Here is a 19,759-nt window from a genome sequence, read left to right as displayed (position 1 = left end):
GGTATTGCCACAGCAATCCTGGAGCAACATGCGCAGGGCACGGCCCCATGCCATGACCATATTTACCTTCCCAGAAACTGCTTCGTGCTCCAGCAATTTGCCTCAATTAGGCTCGTTACCGCGTCAGGAAGGCCGCAGTGACGCAGCGGCTGTAGGGCCGTTGGCTCCGCGGGGGCTGCCTGGGCTGCTCCGGCACCACGGCTGTGAGCAGGGCAATTCCTGTCCCTCCCTATTCCTGTCCCCATCTCTGCACATGGGGGCCTAGGCAGACCCCCCACCCTGTGCTGCCCTCCCCTCACCTGCTGTACCACAGTCCTTGTGTCCTCACACCCCAAGTGCTGCCGCCGCTGCCCCACAGCCTGAGCCCCGCAGCCCAGGCCCTCTGTCCCCTGTCCCTGCTGCTTCCGTCCCCGCTGCCAGCGCTGCACTGGCTCTTGGGCACCGGGTCCTGCTCGGCCAGGGCAGACAGCAAGTTGTCAAGTAAACAGAGGAAAATTACTGTGTGCTGGGCTGGGCTCTGCTTGCGGAGCCAAGCTCTGCATGGCCTGGGCCATTGCCGTGCCGTGCCAGCCCCGCTGATGGCTCGCTGCGGTCTGGGACCCCAGACAGCGCGGCTCCTGACGGCTGGTGTGGGTGTTGGGGTCGTGGCCACGCAGCGCAGCTGATGCTGTGTTGGGGGAATTTACCAAGGGGGTGGCCGCCCACCCAGTGTTCCCTGTGTGGGACTGCCGAGACTCAGCTCCTGCTCTCACCCCCTGCTCAGCACGTCCTCTGTGTCAGGCTGTGCACGGGACTTGGACAACCGGGCACCCTCATCCACTCGGGGCCAGGTGGGCTGGAGTGGTGGGTGAAGGGCAGTGCCCATGGCCTGGTCCGTGGGCGGTGGGGGTCACGGCGGGGCAGCTGTGAACCCAGCCGGGGAGCAGCACCGGCCTAATCCCCACACACCAGGCGATTGTGGTGCCCAAAGCTGCGGCATCCGGGCTTAGCGCTCATGTGCGCAGCACAAGCCTCTTAGGCCAGTACTGTGAGCCTGCCCCAGCCAGCCCAGCCTGCCGGCACAGGGGTCCTGCAGCCCTGCACCCCACTGCTGCTCACAGAGTTCAGCGCTGCCGGCCGCTGATGCCCAGCCATGGCCTGGGCCAGCTACCGGGAGAGCAGGGGTGCTGTGGGCAGAGCCAAATGATTTAATTAAGGGCTCCTGGCAGGGAGACGACAGAGCCGATTAGCGGCCAAAGGAAAGCGCGTGCTGGGGGAGCTGGAGCCCCGGCCGGCAGCGCTGCAGCAGCTGCTGCTGCATGTCTGCCCCATTCGCTTGTGTGGCACCGGGGGGCAGGCAGTGGGGCACCAAGGGCTGCTGGGCTGGGGTCAGGCAGCAGGACAGTCACTGGGGCTGTCTTCAGGTGCAGCCCATCCCTGCCAGGTGACTCAGCTCCCCATCCATGCCTGTGGATTGGGAATATCTGCTTGGGAGCATAGTCCACACATGTCCAATGTCCCCAGTGTCCCCAGTCCCCACAGCCCACAGAGAGGCACACACGATGCTGGCCCTGCAGCCCAGCACGGGCCCACACCTATTTACAGATACGACATAAATTAGAGCACTGTGCACAGGGACTCAAAGGTGCACGAGGGCAGCACCACAGGACAAACTCCCATCCCTACAGATCCCCCTGGCCCCACAGTCTCCCCTTCCAGAGGTCCAGGTCCCACTTGTCTGCCTCATTGTGTCCATTGTCCATTTGCCCAGCACAGCACCCTTGCCAGGGTGGCAGGTCCCAGTGCCCACCAGCACCTGGGAAGGACATGGCAGGGAACAGTGGCATCCCAGCGGCTCAGCACAGCCCTCCCACCTGGCGGCAGGCTCAGAAGTGGCTCTCAGCCGTGGTCTCAGGAAACTCATAGCAGTGGTGATGGCCATCCAGGGTGAGGTGCTCGGCAATGCTGTGCCCACTCCTCTCCAGGCGCTGGGAGCTGGGGTGGGGGGCCAGGCTGTGCCCCAGCCCGTTGGCACAGCCGCTTACCAGCTGGTGCTTCTCGCAGGTGCTGCCAGCCCCATTGCGGGCACTGGGTGCATGGCTATAGGTCTGCTTGTACTCCTCAGCCAGGTCCTTCCCCAGCTTCCAGCGCTGCCACCGCTTCAGCAGCTCTGCCTGTACCTGCAGACAACAGCTGTCAGTGTGACCCCGCGCCCCTGCTGCCCATGCCCCCACTATCCTGCTCACCTCCTTGTTGACAAAGCAGTAGAGAATGGCTACCAGCATCCCCTGGGAAGAGGGAGGAGAGGTGTGAAGCACATAACCAAATCTCAGCCTAGTCCCTCCTGAGACTGAGTCTCCCCATGGAGGGCTGGTCCTATGAGGGCTGGGCTTACCTGGAAGGAGCTCAGGAAGAGGTCGAAGAAGAGCTTGACGTAGCGCAGCGTGCCCTGGGCGTGCTCGTCTGTAATGAAGGCGAAGACCACCTCGTGGATGCCCAGCAGGGGGATCAGCGTCAGCGTGGACTTGGCCAGCCTGTGGGATGGGGGTCACCGGGTGGACACACGTGCGTGTGCACCATGGGAACACAGGGTGAACCATGTCCAGCACCCACCTGAACTTGTAGTCAGTGTAGCGCATCTGGTGTGCACGGAGCTTGGAAACAAGGATCTGAATGATGCGGATGAAGATGAAGAAGTTGATCTGCAATGGAATGGAGTGAGATATCAGGAAGAGCCAGAGGCAGGGACAGACAGAACACATCTGTTCTCCTGCCCTCAGCAGCCTCTCTCACAGCCATCTTGGGGCCTGTCAGAGAGATGTCAAGTAAGGGGCTGCAGTGGGCTCACCAGGATGGCCAGGAACACGGGGAAGCGAAGGATCCACCAGAAGCCCATGTTGTTGTTTGTGGACCAGCACCTGCAGAATGGAGGGATGGGTACTGGCAGGAAGCCCCTTGACCAGGCAGCTGCTTGGAGTCTGGCATGGCATTGGCAACCTGAACCAAGCAAACACTAAGGCCCAGCACCCTGCTCCTTGCATGGCAAACCGTGTAGTCTCTCCAGGGCCATCACAACATCCCTACAGTCCCACATGCACCTACCTGTGCCCTGTGCCCCCCTCCAGCCAGCAGCTGGAGCTGGTACTCACTGTATGTTTTCGTAGAGGAACTTCACAATGACCCAGGGAATGAGGAACAGCATGGGTGCCCCTGAGGGGAGGTGAACAGAGGACAGGTGAGGCACAGCAGGGGACAGGGTCAGGAGGGCCAGCACACACGCACTCACCCCAGCCGATGCACAGGTAGAGGGTGAAGTAGCTCCTCTCGGAGAAGACAGCCACCACCAGCAGGTTGTGCAGGTAGATGCCTTCCACCAGCAGCCAGCAGTAGTTGGCCACAATGCCATACTGCATGAAGACTGTGGCTGCCCGGCAGCCTGCAGCTGCCTGTGGGCAGGGGTCAGAGCTGCAGCACTGCCTGTGCCCCCAGCCCCACCAGTGCCATCAGACTCCAGTGTCACCAGTGCCCCCAGACCAGCCAGCTCCCAGCCCCACCAGCCCTGCCTGTCCCTGTCCCTGCCAGTGCCGCGCTGACCTCGTCGCTCAGCCAGACTTGCACATTGTAGCCGTCAATCTTGTCACTGTAGTGGGTCTTGAGCAGGGCATCGATGACCAGCACAGAGATGCCCTTCAGGATGAAGGAGGCGAAGAGGTTCATGTGTATGTAGTTCCTCATGCAGTGCAGCTTGCTGCAGATTTGGGGACCATTGTCAACGCCCATGCATGGACCCCTCGGCTTCCACCTGCCCACCCTGTGGACAGCCATGCCCAAACTCCCACCTGAAGCCCAGCAGCAGGGCCAGAGCAAGCAGCAGTGCACACAGGGACACAGAGTAGCCCACAGTGTACATCACCTTGAAGCTGCCATAGGTCTTGGCAAATTTTTCCTGGAAGAGGAGGAAGCAAGTGAGGGCAGGCACAGATGGTGGGGGGCAGGCAGAGGCAGACAGGGACCCCCAAACCCCTGCTGCCCAGGTCCGCCCACCTGCGCCTTTAGGTCCTCGTCATCCTGCTCACACTGTGTGGCATCGCGCAGGGACTGTCCCTGTGGGCCTGTCACCCACTGTCCGTCTGGCCCACAGGTCTTGAAGACGTGTCTGTGCTTCACTGTGAGGGGAGGGGATGGTGGGGTGGGATGCCAGCCCCAGCGCCCCCGTGGGCAGCATGTGCTGGTCCAGGTGTGACCTGGACACAGGCTGTGACACAGGTGTCCCCAGCACAGGTGCACACGTGTGAACACTCTGCACAGCTGCACATGTGTGTGAACACTCTGCACAGCTGCACCTGCGCATGCGCCTCCTCACTGTTACCTTTCTGGTACCAGGGCAGGAACCAAGGGCAGGGCACACTGGCTGTGCTGTTGGGCATCGTGTCAGGCCAGCATGAGAACTTGTCAAAGGTGCGGTTACAGACCAGCTCTGCAGAAGGACAGGAGCTGGTGGTGCTTTGGCCCCATCCTCTCCCTTGGGTGCCAGGACCGCCACTGCCCCCTCTGCTCAGTTCCCCATGATGCTGGCACCCTGTGTTGGCTCGGCTGCCCCATTCCCGTGTCAACAGGACTCTGCCCTGCCCCACCCCATCCCACCAGAAGCCCCCTGGACCCCCCTGACCTGTGGGTGCAGGCAGGCGGCTCATGTTGCGCTGGCACTCTTCGCTGTACTCCTTCCATCTCTCAACGACGTTGTCCGTGATCTGGGCAGAGGGACCCTGCGGGCACCAGGGAGCATCACCCATCACAGGTGTCCTGCTGCAGGGACAGGCTGTGCCAGGCAGTGACCCCAGCCTGGGGACAGCCACAGGCAAGTGCAGGCTAACATGCCATGTCTGCCACTCTGTGACATGCCATGCCATTATGTGCTATGCCATGTCTTGTGGATGGCAGGGGAGGCAGAAAGGGGCATCAGCTGCTGTGCCACATGCCATGGTGAGGGGATGCAGTGGGATGTGGAGGATTGGTGGCAGTCCTGCATGGGTGGAGGGCTGAGCATGGGGCAGAGCATCCTGGTGTGTGACAGCCCATCCTTACCTGGCAGCAGAGGAGCAGCACCAGGAGGGTGAAGAGACGTGGCTGGGACATCCCTCCTCTGGACCACATGCATGGGACACAGCGCAGGGCACACGGCTTCCTACTGGCCCTCAGCAGCTTCTCCACCCTGGTGGTGATGGCCCTGGCATGTGGGCAACCCTGTGCAAGATGCCTGGTCACAGGCACTCCTGGGACAGAACTGGGGGACATGGGGCTGGGGCCAGGTGGGGTTGGAAGTGGCCACTCTGGCACAGAGCCAGCCCCAGTCATGGTGCCTCATTTCTGTCCCCAGCGCCACCTGACCCTTCTTGGTGTTCACATTCATTGTTCGCTCATTTTTGCACCAAGCACCCGTATTATCCTCCCCAGGATGGCACAGAGACAGTGACTATGCAGGTTCTCTGCCCACCAAGCCAATTCCAGCCCTGTGTGGCTGGAGTGCAGCGGCAGTGCTGCTTCCAGACCCCCAGAGAAAACCTGTGTTGGTGCCACCCCACACTGCTGCCGGGACCCAGCTGTGCATCGTTGCTAAGTCCTGAGAATGCAGGAGCCCCATGGTAGAAGGGGCCCCTCCTCACACCTGAGCGCTCTCTCAGGCAGAGAGGCTGGCATCTGGGCTCCCCCCACCTCCATGGACTCCCATGTCTGTGCTGCTAACACCCAGCCATGGTCTGGCAGCAGCACCCACTGTGATGGCAGTGGCCAGGGAGCCATGGAGAGCATGGGGGCCAGCAGGGATGGGGACACTGGACATTAACCCACAGGGATCCTGGCTTGTGGGGCTGCTGTGGCTCCAAGACACACTCGGCTGGGCTCTGCCCCTGTGAGTCCATCACTCCCAGCTCCAGCCAGTGACATGGGGCCTTGCCTGTCATGGTGTCTGGGGGCTCCACAGACCATGGCTCACGAGGTGCCATAATTCCCTCCATCCCCCTAAGCCGGTTATGGGGCTCCTGAGCAGGATTTTGGCTCTTCCCACAAGGGCCCATTATGGCAGCAGCCCCATGGCACAGTCCAGCTGTGTGGGGTGAGGGCAGCCAAGCTGGGGGGATGGGATGGACAGCAGTGCCAGTGCCACCACCGGCACTATGGCATCACCCCCAGCCCCTGGGCACCAGCCAGAGAGCCGTGCTCCCCGACCAGTTCTGCTCCCAGGGCTCGCTGCTCTGCCTGTGGCTATTTTTATCCCTGGGAAAGTCGTGTTTCCTCCATCCGTGCAGACCCACTTGCCATGTTGCAAGTGGCTGCCGGAGAAGCTCATTAATCAGTGCATGGGGCTCCAGATGCAGCTCGGGGAGCAGGACCTGCGATGGCCTTATTTAGCCAGTCCCAGGACAGAGGGAAGCGTCTCCTGGGACAGTTCTCACTGGGTGGGCTCTGTGAATAGGGACCTTTGTTGGGTGCCCACTAGCCACCTGACCATTCCAGGTTTTGTCATCAAAACCATTCTGGTTTTGTCATCACCCCAGCCTCACTGTCGCCCCACCACTATCCCTGTCCTAGTCCCTCTCTCATCTGATCTCAGGATTCCTGTCTCTTTCCTCCCACACCCCCATGCCAGCATCCCTGTCCCCATGCTAGCCTGATCCCACCATCCCTGTGCCCCCCTCCAGCCCCACATCACCCCTACCTGTCCCATGCTGCTGCCACCTATGTCCCAGTCCCATGGGAAGATCCCAGTGCCCGTCCCTGGCCAAGCATCAGTCCCTGCCCTGCTTGGGAATGCTCCTCCAGCTCCATGGGTCACAGTGACTTGCTGTCAGCCCCTGCGCAGCCGGGGAGCAACTTTGGGGCAGAGGTGTCGCTATTTTTGGTTGCTGCAGTGGGATTTAGCAGCAGGGAGGCCTCTGCCCTGGACTCCCCCCATCTGGCAGCCGCTCCCTGGCCCTGGCCCCATTGTGGCCAAGCCGGGCAGACTGCACTGGGTGAGGGGTCCTGGCACGGGGGCCAGTCATGCTCCTCACCCCAGCACGGGTTTTCCCCCTCACCCTGCCCAGGCCCTTTGTCCCAGCTGCCTGAGACACTGCACAACCACAGCACCGTGCTGGATCCACATTACCCACAGGACCAGGGGTCCCTGCAGACTGGGGACATGGGTGTGCAGAAGTATCCGTGGACCAGCTCTCTCTGCTCTGTGCCAATGGGCAGTGGCAGAGAGGGAGCAGTGGCTCTGTGTGGTGGAACAGCAAGGTCTGGGGTGGCCAGGACTACTGTCAGCACAAGCACCTCCCCAGAGCTGGCACTGCCCAGCAGCAGTGCCTGCAGTGCCTTGGGTAGCAGCTCTACCAGCTGGATGTGCTGTGGCCCCTCTCAGCTGTGCCCCGGCTGCCAGAGGCAGCACAGCACAAGGAACCTGGCCCCACCTCCTCTCACTCTGCTGTGCCCAACTGGCTCCCAGTGCCACGTTCCATGCCCTGGCACCTCATACCCAGCTGAAGACAGGCTTTGGGGGATCCCCCGCCACACCAAGTCATAAGCAGCGGGTGGAGGGTGCCTGGCCTGGTGCCTCTGAGAGGGTGCAGTGCATGGCAGTGAGGGCAGGGGACTTTTGCCCCATGCTGGTGTTGGACAATGCGGTGTGTTCCTGTGTCAGGATTCTGTGGCTGCTGGCCTTCATGGAGCCCAGGCTGCAAACACCCAGAACAGCTCCACTTGGAGCCAGAGCCATGAAGAAGAGACCTTGTGCCGGGAGAGCAGGAACAAGGAGCCAACACTGGGATGACTATGTGCAACACCACTGCTGGTAGCCCCAGTGCTGGTGGCTACAGGGGTTGGACCCAAGCACCATCACCTGTCCTCAGAGTGGGGCTGTGTCTCAGACTCACTGACATCTGCATTTGCCTTTCCCAAGCCAGAAGTGCCAACTGCTGCAGCCACAGGGGCAAAGCAAGGACCCCCATTCCCCCTGACTGGTGCCCCTGTGGCCCCCAGCTGACCTGCAGCTCATGGCAGCTGCCATTGGCCTCAGGGTGGTCAGCCCGGGCAGGACACAGGGCAAATTGAGGACCTGGGTGCACTGTTGCCATGGCATTGCACCAAGACATAGGGAACGGATGAGAAAAGGCTCGTGTTAGGATTTTGCTCCCCACTGATGGGTGTGCAGCCTCCACGCTACCCTGCAGCAGCTCTGTATTAGCATGGACCCTCAGTGGTGGCTGAGAGCCCAGCCCTGCTAGGAAGAGACTCTCTCCTCATCCTATCGTGCTCAGTTTCCCCTGGAGATTTTGCCACCCCAGCCCCTCTGGCTTTGCTGCCATTGCACGTGTGAGAGAACAAGCTCCACATCTGGGATCACTGTGGCCAGCAGTCATGTGGATCAGTGGCTTGGTGAAGTCTCCATAGGACACTCATGGGTATCTGCAACGTGACCTGGGAGCACCTTGGCACAGCCGCAGCCCTGCACGCATGCTGTGAGGCTGATGCAGCCTCCCAGAGCCTGGTCCCACAGGGCTCTTGCTGCCCTGGTGGGGTGGGCACTGTGAGCACAGCCCCGCACCCAGCACAGCCCCGTCGGCTTGGAGGCAGCTGTGGGGGCTGTGCGGCCTCTGGACACAGGGATTAGCCCCCGTGTGCTAATGCGGTGCTTTCCATGGCTGGCTTGGCTTTGAGCTTGGAGCTACATGCCAGCACGGCAGGGGCTTTGGCACTTGGCAGGGGAGGGGATGGTGCTGGGCCAGAGCTGATGCAGTGCCAATGCCAGCCTGGCCCTGCAGATGCTGCTCCACTTTCCACCCAGGACCGTGGCAAGGCTAGGGGAGATGGTCATGGCAGGGAGGCCCAGGAGGTCCGTCCTGCACCGTCCCTGCCCTGTGTCTGTGCTGAAAGCTCAGGGATGTTTCCTACTCCCCTTCCCCATTCTTTCCTTCAGAACTAAGTACAAGGAGCTTTGGCAGCAGAGGAGCAACTGAGCAGCCTGGAACAGTTCTTGTGCTGTGAGGCTGTGACTTGTTCGCACAGAGCTACATGATTGTAGGAGCCCAGAGTGGCAGCACATGGAGAGAGCCAACAGCACCAGGCGCTGGTGAAGTTGGATTCTGTGTCACCTTGGACCAAGAAAACCCAAAACAGCCCTGGCAGTGTTTTCATCAACGGCAGCATAGGATGCAAAGAGGACAAAATGTTCTCTGCATCACCTTGACTACTGCCCAGTCACCACAAGGCATGGTCAGAGGGCACCTGCACAGCTGCCCTGTACCAAAGAGGGAGCATGATACAGCCTGGCAGCAGCCAAATTACCTTTCTGCCTAGCTGGCTCTGGCATGGGGATGCTGAACCCCACCTTGGCTCAAAGAAAGGGGTGGTTTTATTCATCATGTTGCATGAAAACCTATGAAATACAGAAGGAAGGTACAAGAGGCATGGTGTGACACATGTGGTTAGCATGTCACAGGGGAGGCACAGGGCTGGGAAAAGCCTAGGAAAAGGTCAGTGCAGACAGGCTAGTGTGCACACTGCTCTGCACTGGGAGCTCCTCACCCGCCTACCTGAGCAGCAGATCTGCAGCTCCAGGTACAGCCAGACACCAGCCCCAGCAAGGCAGGGGTGCTGCAGGGGCCACACATGCCCAGCCATCCACTGGCACCTGCTGTGCACAGGCATTATCCATGTTTATCTACCCCAATGCTGAGGTAAATAAACAAGGACATGGGGATGGAGCTGAGCAGCCATCCCATCTCCCCCGTGTCCAGCTTCCCATGCCCTGTCCTTACCTGGCACAGCGAAGTGCATGGAGATGCTGTGCTCTGTGGCTGGTTTTAGCCCTGTGCTGCTGATCAGGGTTTGTGGTCACATTTTTTCATTAACTATTTTTAATCCACATTTTGCCTATTCTCCATCCAGCCTTTTCTCTTTTTCCCTCTCTAGGCAACAGAACATTAAAAAAAAAAAATGCACCGCAGTGTGCGGAAAGAAGCAGGATTGGTGGGAAGCCACAGGAGCTGGCAGCTGGGGCAGCACTAACACGCTGACGAGGGGTCCTGCAGGCCCTAAATTTTCCTGCTGATGCACAGACAAAATCACGGGGGCAATCACTGAATTTGGTGTGGGTCAGGACACCCATGGCAGGCGCTGGCTGCATGGGGCAGGGCGCTGTGCTGCAGGATGCATGGCAAAGGCTGAGCGGAGCAGATGCTCCGTCCTCAGGCCATTCTGCGCGAGGGGAGCAGGCTGACCCCGCGGTCCCTGCCTCCCTCAGCACCCCGAGGGAAGTGCAGTGCCGGGCAGAGCGGACCGGCAGCAGATTTGGAGATGCACTTGCAACCAGGAGGACGGCAAGGTCACATACCCGACATGTCCTGGTTAAACAAAGCCATTTACCAACACCGTGTTGACACAGCAGAGCTCGGGACAGAGTCACAAAGGGCACTCGCACCAGGCCCCCGTAATACCCAGAGAGCTTGGGGAGAGCTGGGAACTGGCAAAGTGTCCCCTGCTTCGGCCCCTCGGCAGGAGACCTATGGGCACTGCTGTGCCCACAGCAGGGAGACCACGCGTGTCCCTCCTCGACTAAGGGCTGCTCCGGGAATTACTCCCAACGCGACGGAGTCCAGCTGGAATCAGCGCCCCTGCCCAGGGACGCCAGCGGCAGCGGTCGGGAAGCGGGCACAGCCTTGCCGGGACCCCAGAACACCCGTCTCCCAGGGGCTCACTTTCCCCGGGGCCGGCGCCCAGCATCAGGGCGGCTCCGGGAGCTGCTGCTCAGGGGTCCCGGGGCTGCGCAGTCGTCACTTGAATTCACATCCCCGCGACGGGACGTGCGACATCCCGAGCTCCGAGCCCGCAGCTATGGCGCTCCCTGCCCTCCTCCCTCCCATCCCCGTACCTGTCGGGGCTGGGCTCGCGGCGGCTCCCGAACGCATCTCGGGACCGGCGGGGACCCGGTCCGGCGGGCTCGGCGAAAACTTTAGCGGAGCCGCGACGGCAGCGGCCGTGGCGATTCAGGGGGAGGGACCGGCTCGGGGGGAGGGACCACGGGCGCGGAGCCGCGTCCCGCCGCCCCGCTCCTCCCGCCGGCATGAGGGGGGCACAGCCCGGTGCCCCGGCCCCGCCCGAGTGCTTGGCGCTGCCCCCGCATCACCGACGGTCGCTCCCGGGAGCTGCGGGAGCGCCGCCACTTGCGGTGGGGCAGCGGCTCGGCTCGGCGGGGACGGGCGGAGCGGCGAGGGCAGCTCGAACGCGCCAGCCCCGAGGGAGCGGGCCGGGGCTCCGTTCCCCGGGAGGTTTTCCCGGTCCCAGCGCAACGCCCGCTCCTTCCGTGCCCTGAGCTGGCGGCTCCGCCGCGGGGACGGCTCCGACCCCCAGGAACCCGGACGGATCTCGGCCGCGCCGCCGCGAACCGCCTCGACCCCCGCGCTCCGGCCGCCGCCGGCGGTGACGGGTCGGGGTTTGCCGCCGCTGTCCCGCTACAGGTAAACACAGCCCAGAAGGAGCGACGCACCCGGACCGGCTGGATGGGCCTGAAGAGGGATCCAGGGGACCCTCCTGGAATGAGCACATTTACTTTGGGCCATGCAGCACGGCCGTGGCAGCCCAGCCCCGGGTCCCCCAGAGCTGCCTTCTCGGGGTCCCATTCTACGCGGCTGCCGCTGGCTCGAAGTCCCCGTGGGTGTGGGCAGAGGAGCCCGGGCACACGCTGAGGCCTGCGAGTGTCTTGCAATTGCCACGAGGATTGGACCCACAGCTGCTCCCCTGGAGATAGCCCCGGCCCCATGGCAGGCCAGGATGGGAGGCTTTGGGGGAGGTCTGGCAGCCCCCAGCCCGACCTGGTGGAGGCAGAGATGTGCCCTGGGGAAGCCCCAGGAGGCTGCTGGCAGAGGGCAGGGTGGGACCGGGGGCAGCCAGCACAGACACGGCACAGGCTGCTGCCAGCCCCATGTTCTCCCGATGCGCAGGAGATTAGTGCCCTCGCACTGCAGCTGTGGGCGCTGTGCTCGCGGCTGTCTGGCACATGCTGTCCTGCCAGTGCGATTGCTGCAGTGCAGCTGCCACAAGGGATGTGGTGAGAGGGTAGTGCACACCAGGAGCTGGTGAGACCACAGCCCAGCTGCAATGTCCCTGCCACTGGCCATCGTGGGGCTGAGCAGGGCTCTGTGCTGTTGGGGGGCCATGGGGCTCCATCGCTTTTGTGCTCCATGCTGGCCCTTTGTATGACACAGAGCAGCCTGTCAGCCACAGGAGCAGTGCTGGAGGATGTGGGGGATCGGAAAGCACAGCGTGGCAGGGCAGCCCCCAGCTACTTGTGAGGAGAAGGCCCAGCTCCCCGAGCGCTCACCTACCCATGGCCTCTGCTGCAGCTGGGCATAAGCCCAGAGTGGTGATGCCAGTCAGCATCATTAGGCCTTGTTAAGGTGACGAGCTTTCACTGCTCTGCTGTGCCAGTCTGCCTCTGTTCAGTCTGCCTGAGCCCAATTAGTGTCACATCCAGGAGGCAGCTCCCGCAGAGGTGACGGGCACCCTTGGCACAGCCCTACCCTGGAGCTGCTGTCCAGCTGAGACTGGGCACAGCTTGGCGTAGGCCTGGCTGTGGAGCCTGCCCACTGCTCCCTCTACACATGGGGCCAGGGCTGCTAGCCACAGAACGGGGTGAAGACCCTCTAGTTGGCATGGTGCCAGGGGCCAAGACTTACTACCCTCTCTCAACTCTGGGGTGCTCAGCTCCCAGTATATGCCCTCAGCCATGAAAAGGGGGTGCAGCATCTCTCCCCTCCTAACAAGACAGCAGGCCCTGTGCCACCTTCACTGTTTATTACACATCAAGGTCTCAGATATTCCAGTTCTTTGATTCCTTGGGCCAGCACACACAGGGGTGCACAGAGTGGAGGGGCTGGTTGTCCCAGCCCACACACACTGGGCAGTATGGGGTGAGGGGCTGTGAGCAGTGGGGGTCTGCTCAGCCCCAAGGTGAGTGAGACTGCAGAGTGGTGGTGGGGGATGCCCCCACAGAGGTTGGATCCAGTGTGGGGTAGGTGCACTATGGTAAGCGAGTACTGGGTCCCCAAACATGCATTACCAGACCCTGCCAGAGCAAGGCCATGTTCCCCACCATCATTGGTATGAGGTACAATCCCTGAAGAGCCCAGCAGGCAGTGGTGCTGAGGAGTTTGGGCCAAGCAGAAGAAGAGGGTGGGAGGCCAGGAGCAGGGCAGGAGATCCAAGCTGTGCTGGGGTTAGGGAGAAGCATGGGGACTAAAGGCAGAAGAAGGACAGGGCCTCACACACACTGCCCCAAGCCCCAGCTGCACAGCTGCAGGGTCAGCAGCCCCACCAGCCCCATGGACTCTGTGATGAGGTACAGAGCCAGGCATCTGATCTCCTTACTTCCTGAGATAGCACAGTTCTGCTTCTGGGGCACATCAGGGACAAGACTGAGGGGGGGCAAGGACAGAACTCAGAGCCAGTAAAGAAGTAAGAAGACAGAACCCCACACCCACAAAAAACCCCATAAGTAGTAATGAAGAGGTGGAGATGCTGAGAATGAGGGTGAGAAGTGAGATTGGAAAAGGAGATTGGCCACAGGTGCTGGCAAGGCACAGGAGTAGAGTTGAGAGGAGGGGGAATGGTACTGGCCCCAGAGAGCAGAGAGGGGTTCTGGGATCTTGGGGGTGACCCACACGCTCACTCCCCTGGGGCAAGGCAGGGTCCAGTCTCTCGGACTCAGGTGGTCACTTTGATCCCAAAATATTTGCGCAGCTGCTCCAGGAAGAGGAAGGTGAGAACAGTCTGAGGAATGAGCCGGACAGCAGCAGGAACGAAGCCCTAGAAGGAGACAGTAAGAAGGGGAAGAGTCAATGTGTGCCTGACACTGGTTGTCCCAGCAGCCCAACCCTGGCAGCAGCACGAGTGGACAGGCATGGGTCAGCACTGGCCAGGCTGTGGAGCAGGCACTGTCACACCATGGCCACCACGGTGCACATGGGTCCCAGCACCATGTGCTAACCCCTCTGGCACTTGCATTGCTGTTGGGGTGCAGCAGGGCCACAGCTGAGGTGCCTGGGCCCAGGCTGAGTCCCATTGAGGCCAGGGCTTGCAATACCTTGGGGCCAAGCCTGGGCTGGGCAGACAAAGGTCTAGTGCAGGATGCAGCTGGGCTGCCACAGCAGAACCTTGAAGGTCCCCTGCCCCAGGACTATTCTGGACCACAACCTCTGCTCCCAGCTTGGCCCAACCTGGCCCACCCCAAGCGTCCCCAGCCAGGTACCTTGTAGAAGGCAAGCGGGCCAAGTTTAGCAGTTTCCATGGCACAGTGGACGACACCCTGGAGTGAGAAGGTGAGAGATGAGGTGAGAGGGGCTGGGAGGCAGAAGCTGGCACACAGAGACAAGAGGACATGCAGCAAGCAGCAAGGTGGGCAAGGTGGGCAACTCACCTGGTACTCTCCGTGGGAGTTCATGAGGCGGGTCTTGAGCACATCCAGGGGCTGGCACAGGAATGTGGCACATATGCCCTGCAGAGAGTCAGCCAAGTCAGGAGACCTCTGTGCCAGCAACTGGAGAGACTCAGAGCCATGCTGGGACCCAACCTCAAGCCAGGAGCCTCCTGGAGCTGCTGTGCCCAGTCCTGCTCCACTGAGCCCAGAGTGGCAGCTCTGGCAGCCCCAGGCTGACACTCTGAATCTGGCTGCAGGCAAACCCAGCCCCAGCTCTGCTCCCTGGACCCCAGCCCTACTCACAGCGATGAAGCTGGACAGGAAATGAGTGAAGACATTGTCTGACAGCAATCCAGTTGCGAGAACCAGCTGCTTGGCCTGGTCATAACAGGACAGCTGAAGAGACATGGTGAATCGGTGACATGTTCTCCCTTCCTTGCCACACCAGGGACCATCGTAGTCCCTATCCAAGTCACCTAGTGCCCAGCAGAGCTGTCCTACCTGCCCAATAGTAACAAGGGCCCCACGGGCTGATGCCACGGATGCTCCTGCAAAGAGCTTCTTCACACCCTCTGTGGACAGACAGATTTGGATCAGCACAGTTCTCTGCCATCACTCACACTGCATTACCCCAGGAGCCTCCTTCCACACCCAGTCTGTATGCCCAACTCCTTACACAGCCCTGCTTGAAGCACACCATAGCAAACAGGCTGAAGGAGTAGAGTCCTTCCAAACAGCATGACCTCCTTGCCTCTGCTCATCCTCTGTTCCCCCTGCTCCACCCTCCTGTGCTTTTCTGTTGCAGCTCCCAGCAGGTCACCCATTCCCACCATGTGCAGGCTGCCAGGTCCTGCCAGACCTTGCCCAGCCCCTGCCCCTGGAGCTGCCAGACTCTTCGCTCCCCTGGACTCCCCCAGCCCCAAGGGCATCCCCCGGTCCCTCTCCCTTCCCTGGCTGAGCGAACTTCCAGGGTAAGCCCTGACCCGGCACCTGCTAGGACACCGGAGCAGGCTCACCCACACGGCTGGCACAGCCTCACCTTCCCGGAGGACACGGTACATGCCATCCAGGGCATGGGAATAACTGGAAGGAGCGAGAGGGGAAGGGGTCAGGGCCCGAGGCTCCCCAGCACGGCGGCAGTCCCGCCGCTCCCCCCGGCCCCGGCGGCCCCCGGGGCGCGGCCCCGGCCCAGACCCCTCCGCCGCCGGTGCGGTGCTGCCTCCCCGCGGCCACGCGGACCCCGGGAGCGCCGGTCCCTTCGAGCGGCTCCGCGCCGTCCCAAGGCACGGAGCCTCCCCCTTCTGCCCCAGCGCCCCTCGCCCTGCTCCGCACTCACTTGCGCCGCTGAGCCGGCGGCTGCTTCATGTCGTTCTGCATCCTAGAAGGGAGAGCACTGCAGGTGAGGATGGAGCCCGTGCCCCATATGGGGTCCCTGCAGCACCGGGGACCCCAGCACAGGGCAGTGGTATTGTGCTGCCCGTTTACAAAGGGCCAAGAAAGTTGCCTTCCGTCCCACTCCCCCTGAGGGTCACACACGGCTGGGTGCTGTCACCAAAAGGCAGAACAGCTCTGGCCATTCTGGGCACAGAGCTCCCAGCTCACTGACCGTGGGGCAGGCTGGCCAGGAGTTGAACTCGGGAGCATCCCGGCACCACCCACCACCCCAAATGCCATCATGCACAGGTCAAAAGCCCTGGTCGTGCAGATAGAACTGACCTGACATTCACCATGTCTGCCGGGGTCCCCACAAACCCGCCAGCTAAACCTGTGGCCAAAGAGGTGTTGGGTCAGGGGCTTATCCACCCTGAGGGAGCCAGAGCCAAGGGCCCCACTGCCTGGCTCACCTCCTGCTGCACCCAAGAGCACTTTCTGGTAGAAGGGGGGAGGCCCCTGGCTGCCCTGGCTCAGGTGTTTCTTCGCGCTCTCATAGATGCCAAAGCGAGTCAAGGAGTATGTCATCTGGATGAGGGGGAAATGAGCGACTGTGTCCCTGGCACAGGCAGCTCCTCAGCTGCAGCATGTGCTGCAGGAGCTGCATGCACTCACCTGCCGACACAGTGAGGCGCTGAGCCCGTTGTAGAGAGCCAGGAAGCCATCGTTGCGGATCACGTGCATCGCCATCCCCATCATCCTCATCTTCACCTCCTGCTGCGTCTGCAGGTGGACCTGGGGCAGAGGGCAGCAGCGTCAGCCCAGCAGCGGGGCTGGGCAGGGGCAGAAGTACACTGAACAGGTGTGGATTGAGCATGTATCAAGCTAACAGCACTTGCCCAGGAGCCAACAGCTATAGCTCTGGACACTCCACACCAGATTGGCCCAGCCTGGCACCAGAGGGTGAAGGCAGTGATGGAGAGAGGAGTGCCCAGGCCAGGCGCTTGCCTGAAGCACCTCCCAGACCCTGCCCTCAGCAGGGAGCCCCAGGTGAAGGATGGCACCTGCTCTTCCGGGCCACCTCAGGGTGGAAGGTGTGTGTGTGTGCATCCGGCAGGATGTGCGCGAGACCGAGTGAGTGCCCAGTGTGGGGCAAAAAGGGATGCAGCTGGGCTGCTAAAATCATGGCCATGCAATGCAGTAGGCCTCCAGAGCCATTTCCCCTCCTCCCCAGTGCAGGAATCACATAGGCAGGAAGAGAACCCCACAGCTGGCCAGGTGTTCCCCTTTATGCCTGTAGCAGCCCAACACTTCCCACCATCGCCAGGGGCAACAGGCATGGAAGCTGGCTGACACAGGGAAGCCGTGTCAGCTAGTGCTGGAGCATACTCTGAGCACTGTGGAAACCACATGTGGGTCAAAGGCCCCAGGAGATAAGGAAAGCAAAGGGCTGCTGTCAGGAGATCAGGCCCAGCTCCCACTACAGAAGCTGTGACAGCAGGGTCATGGGACACACTGCAGGATGCTGGGAACAGCCACTGTCTCCCATGATGGCAGCAGCAGGGTGCAGGGGCCTGCTTGCAATGGCCACAGCTGCATTTTGGATGTCAGGGACCAGAGTTTGTGGCTGTTCACAGCTTGAGGCAGATGAAGCGGACAGGGTAGGCAGAGCCTGCATGGACACGGTCCATTGCCTGCAGTCCCAGGTCTGCAGGAAGGGCAGGCAGGCAGGCATGGGATGGGATGGGCCAGCCAGGCTGTGGTCACTACTGGTTGCTGCAGAGCAAGCAGCCCGTGGGCGGCCAGAGGCTGCACGGAGTTGGCCTAAGGGCACAAGCACTCTGCAGGTGGGCTGGCCAGCGCCTCTCACTGGGGCCAAAGTCCAGAGGTGCAATGAAGTGCCCTTCGTCCCCTGCCCTGCCAGAACCTGAGGCCCTTTGTGCCTCCCCAGGCCTGGCACCAGCCTCTGCTGTGGGGGAACTCTTGGCCAAAGGCAGGTTTGTATTCAATAATCAGGCGTGAACTCTCTGGCAAAAACAGCTGGCTAGGCTGTGCTGCTCACAGCTGCAGGAATGCAGGGGCTGCACATCCATACAGGACAGCATGGGGATACAGCCCAAACGTCACAGCCATCACACGGGCTCAGAGACAGACTTAGAGGCAGGTGCCAGACTAATTCCCTTTCTTAGCACCTTGCCAGGGCACCCCACACAAGCTCCCACGGGCTGGCAGCCACCTCCACTGGGCAGACAGGTCCAGCTGGACAAGGGAACAGGTTGAGCACTGGGGAGGTAGCATTGCCCTGCCAGGGCTGGCTGCTCTCTTGGGCCTGTGCTTGGAACATATTCCTCTCCCTCCATGCTGTGGGGTGGGAAGGGGCTGTCCGCCCTAGCCTCACCCACAGGCATGGCCCTAGAAAGGGCAGGCCCTGTCCTGGGCTGCCTTTCCCTCCCCCCCCCCCCCTCCACAGCCTGCTCCGCTGCCAGGCTTGTCGCCACTTGGCTGGCGCACAAGGCTCTGGGCAGCGCTGGCATTTGCCCCATCCGTGGGTGCTGGCAGCACAGGGCTGCGCGCGGCGCCCTTTGTGCAGGAGCAGGCATGCCAGGTCATCTGCGGTGCCTAGGTGACATCTTGGCCGGAGGGCTCAGAGCCCAGTGGGCCAGTGTCCAACACTGCCGGCCCCAGAGTCACTGCCACATCCAGGCAGGGCTGACCAAGGCACCCTCCACAGCTCCTCGAGCTGGCACCCCGAGCTCCCCAGACCCCTCAGCCAGACGTCAACCCATGCCCCTGGGCTGGGTCCTGTGACCCCTCAGCCACGTCCCTGCACAGCCACGAATCAGCTCCTCAGAACCGATCCCCAGCAGCTGTTTCCCCAGACCTCTACACTGTTCTCCAGCTCACTCAGCTGCCCTGGGACCCTCACAGCCATTCCCTATCCCCTCACAACCGTTCCAGGACCCTCACACCTGCTTCCCAGAACCCCGCAGCAGCTCCCCATCCCCTCAAGGTTGCCCCAGGATCCTCACAGCCACCGTCTCCCCTCCTGTCAGCCGTTCCCCAGTACCTCAGAGCCAGTCCTCCAGCTGCTCCAGGATCCTCAGAGCAGCTCCTCATCCCCTCACAGCCACTCCGGGACTCTCAGTCACTCCGATTCCCCCCAAGCCATTCCCCATCCCTTCAAAGCTGCTCTGGGAGTCTCACAGCTGTTCCCACCGCTGCAGCCCAGTCCCGGGACCCTCGGAACGCCTCCCCATCCCTTTACTGCCACTTCCAGTCCCCCGAAGCCACTGTAGGAGCCTCAGACCTACTCCTTGCTCCATCGGAACCTCCAGACCTCAAAGCCAGTTCCAACTCCCCCTGACCTCCTCCCCATCCCCTCCCACCCCTCCGGAACCCTGATAGCCACCACCAACCCCCACAACCGTCCCCTCACAGTGACCAGCCCCCCCAAACGTCTCCCCATCCCCTCACAGCCCCCCAGACCGCCACAATCATTCTCAGCTCCTCACGCTCGCCCCAGGCCGCCCCCAGGGCCGTTCCCCGCCGTGTCCCCCCGTCACCTTCAGCAGATCCAAGGGGTGGGTGCAGCAGGCGGCCCCGGACGACGCGAGGCCGCCGAAGTACCAGCGAGAAACGCGCTGCTCCGCCATGGGCGCCGCTTCTGCCAGAAGCCACGCCCTCACCGGGACGAAACCACGCCCCTCCCGTTAAGCCACGCCCCTCCCGGTACCGGAAGGGGGTGGGGCGGGCCCGGGACTCGCATCTCCGAGCCTGCGGCGGACGCGGCATCCACGGCTCCCGGAATCCTCGTTCCCACCCCACACGCATCCCCATTTCTAGCCCGGGGAAGTGGCTCTTCCCGTTAATATTTAACGGCGACTAATTAATGGGGAGGTGCAGCCATCAGTAACACGCAGAGCGAAGGGCGGGAGGCACACGTACAAACGGCAGCGTTAC

General features: G+C 61.9%; 2 protein-coding genes across 2 annotated transcripts; both read right to left on the bottom strand.

Annotated features, from left to right (window-relative positions):
* Positions 1-1,681: 1,681 nt before the first annotated feature.
* Positions 1,682-5,115, bottom strand: GCGR (glucagon receptor). Its single transcript, XM_062506178.1, has 13 exons — positions 5,065-5,115; positions 4,649-4,745; positions 4,349-4,456; positions 4,024-4,145; positions 3,819-3,925; positions 3,574-3,727; positions 3,266-3,425; positions 3,129-3,189; positions 2,828-2,897; positions 2,593-2,681; positions 2,375-2,513; positions 2,226-2,267; positions 1,682-2,159 (listed from the first exon to the last, which is right to left on the bottom strand). Exons 1-13 carry the CDS (start codon positions 5,113-5,115, stop codon positions 1,866-1,868), a joined length of 1,494 nt encoding a protein of 497 aa, XP_062362162.1. The 3' UTR covers positions 1,682-1,865.
* Positions 5,116-12,809: 7,694 nt separating this feature from the next.
* SLC25A10 (solute carrier family 25 member 10) lies at positions 12,810-19,630 on the bottom strand. The gene is given in 12 exon segments (XM_062506215.1): positions 12,810-13,818; positions 14,261-14,317; positions 14,429-14,506; positions 14,732-14,824; positions 14,930-15,000; positions 15,468-15,511; positions 15,765-15,806; positions 16,145-16,193; positions 16,273-16,387; positions 16,475-16,594; positions 19,363-19,504; positions 19,506-19,630. Coding segments are annotated over 12 exon segments (1,038 nt in total). The 3' UTR covers positions 12,810-13,716.
* Positions 19,631-19,759: the final 129 nt, after the last annotated feature.

This window comes from Cinclus cinclus, chromosome 20, assembly GCF_963662255.1.
Source record: "Cinclus cinclus chromosome 20, bCinCin1.1, whole genome shotgun sequence".
NCBI classification, from domain to species: Eukaryota; Metazoa; Chordata; class Aves; order Passeriformes; family Cinclidae; genus Cinclus; species Cinclus cinclus.
Note: the sequence above shows the minus strand (reverse complement) of the source record. Positions and strands in the feature narration are given on the sequence as shown.

Bases quoted from the DNA above. Each gene is read 5' to 3' on its own strand.
- GCGR (XM_062506178.1), bottom strand. From the start codon at position 5,115: ATGTCCCAGCCACGTCTCTTCACCCTCCTGGTGCTGCTCCTCTGCTGC. The intron at 3,426-3,573 runs GTCAGCGCGGCA...CCCTGCCCACAG, and splicing joins AAGTCTGGCTGAGCGACGAG to GCAGCTGCAGGCTGCCGGGC. The intron at 2,160-2,225 runs GTGAGCAGGATA...TGTTGTCTGCAG, and splicing joins ACTGCTTTGTCAACAAGGAG to GTACAGGCAGAGCTGCTGAA.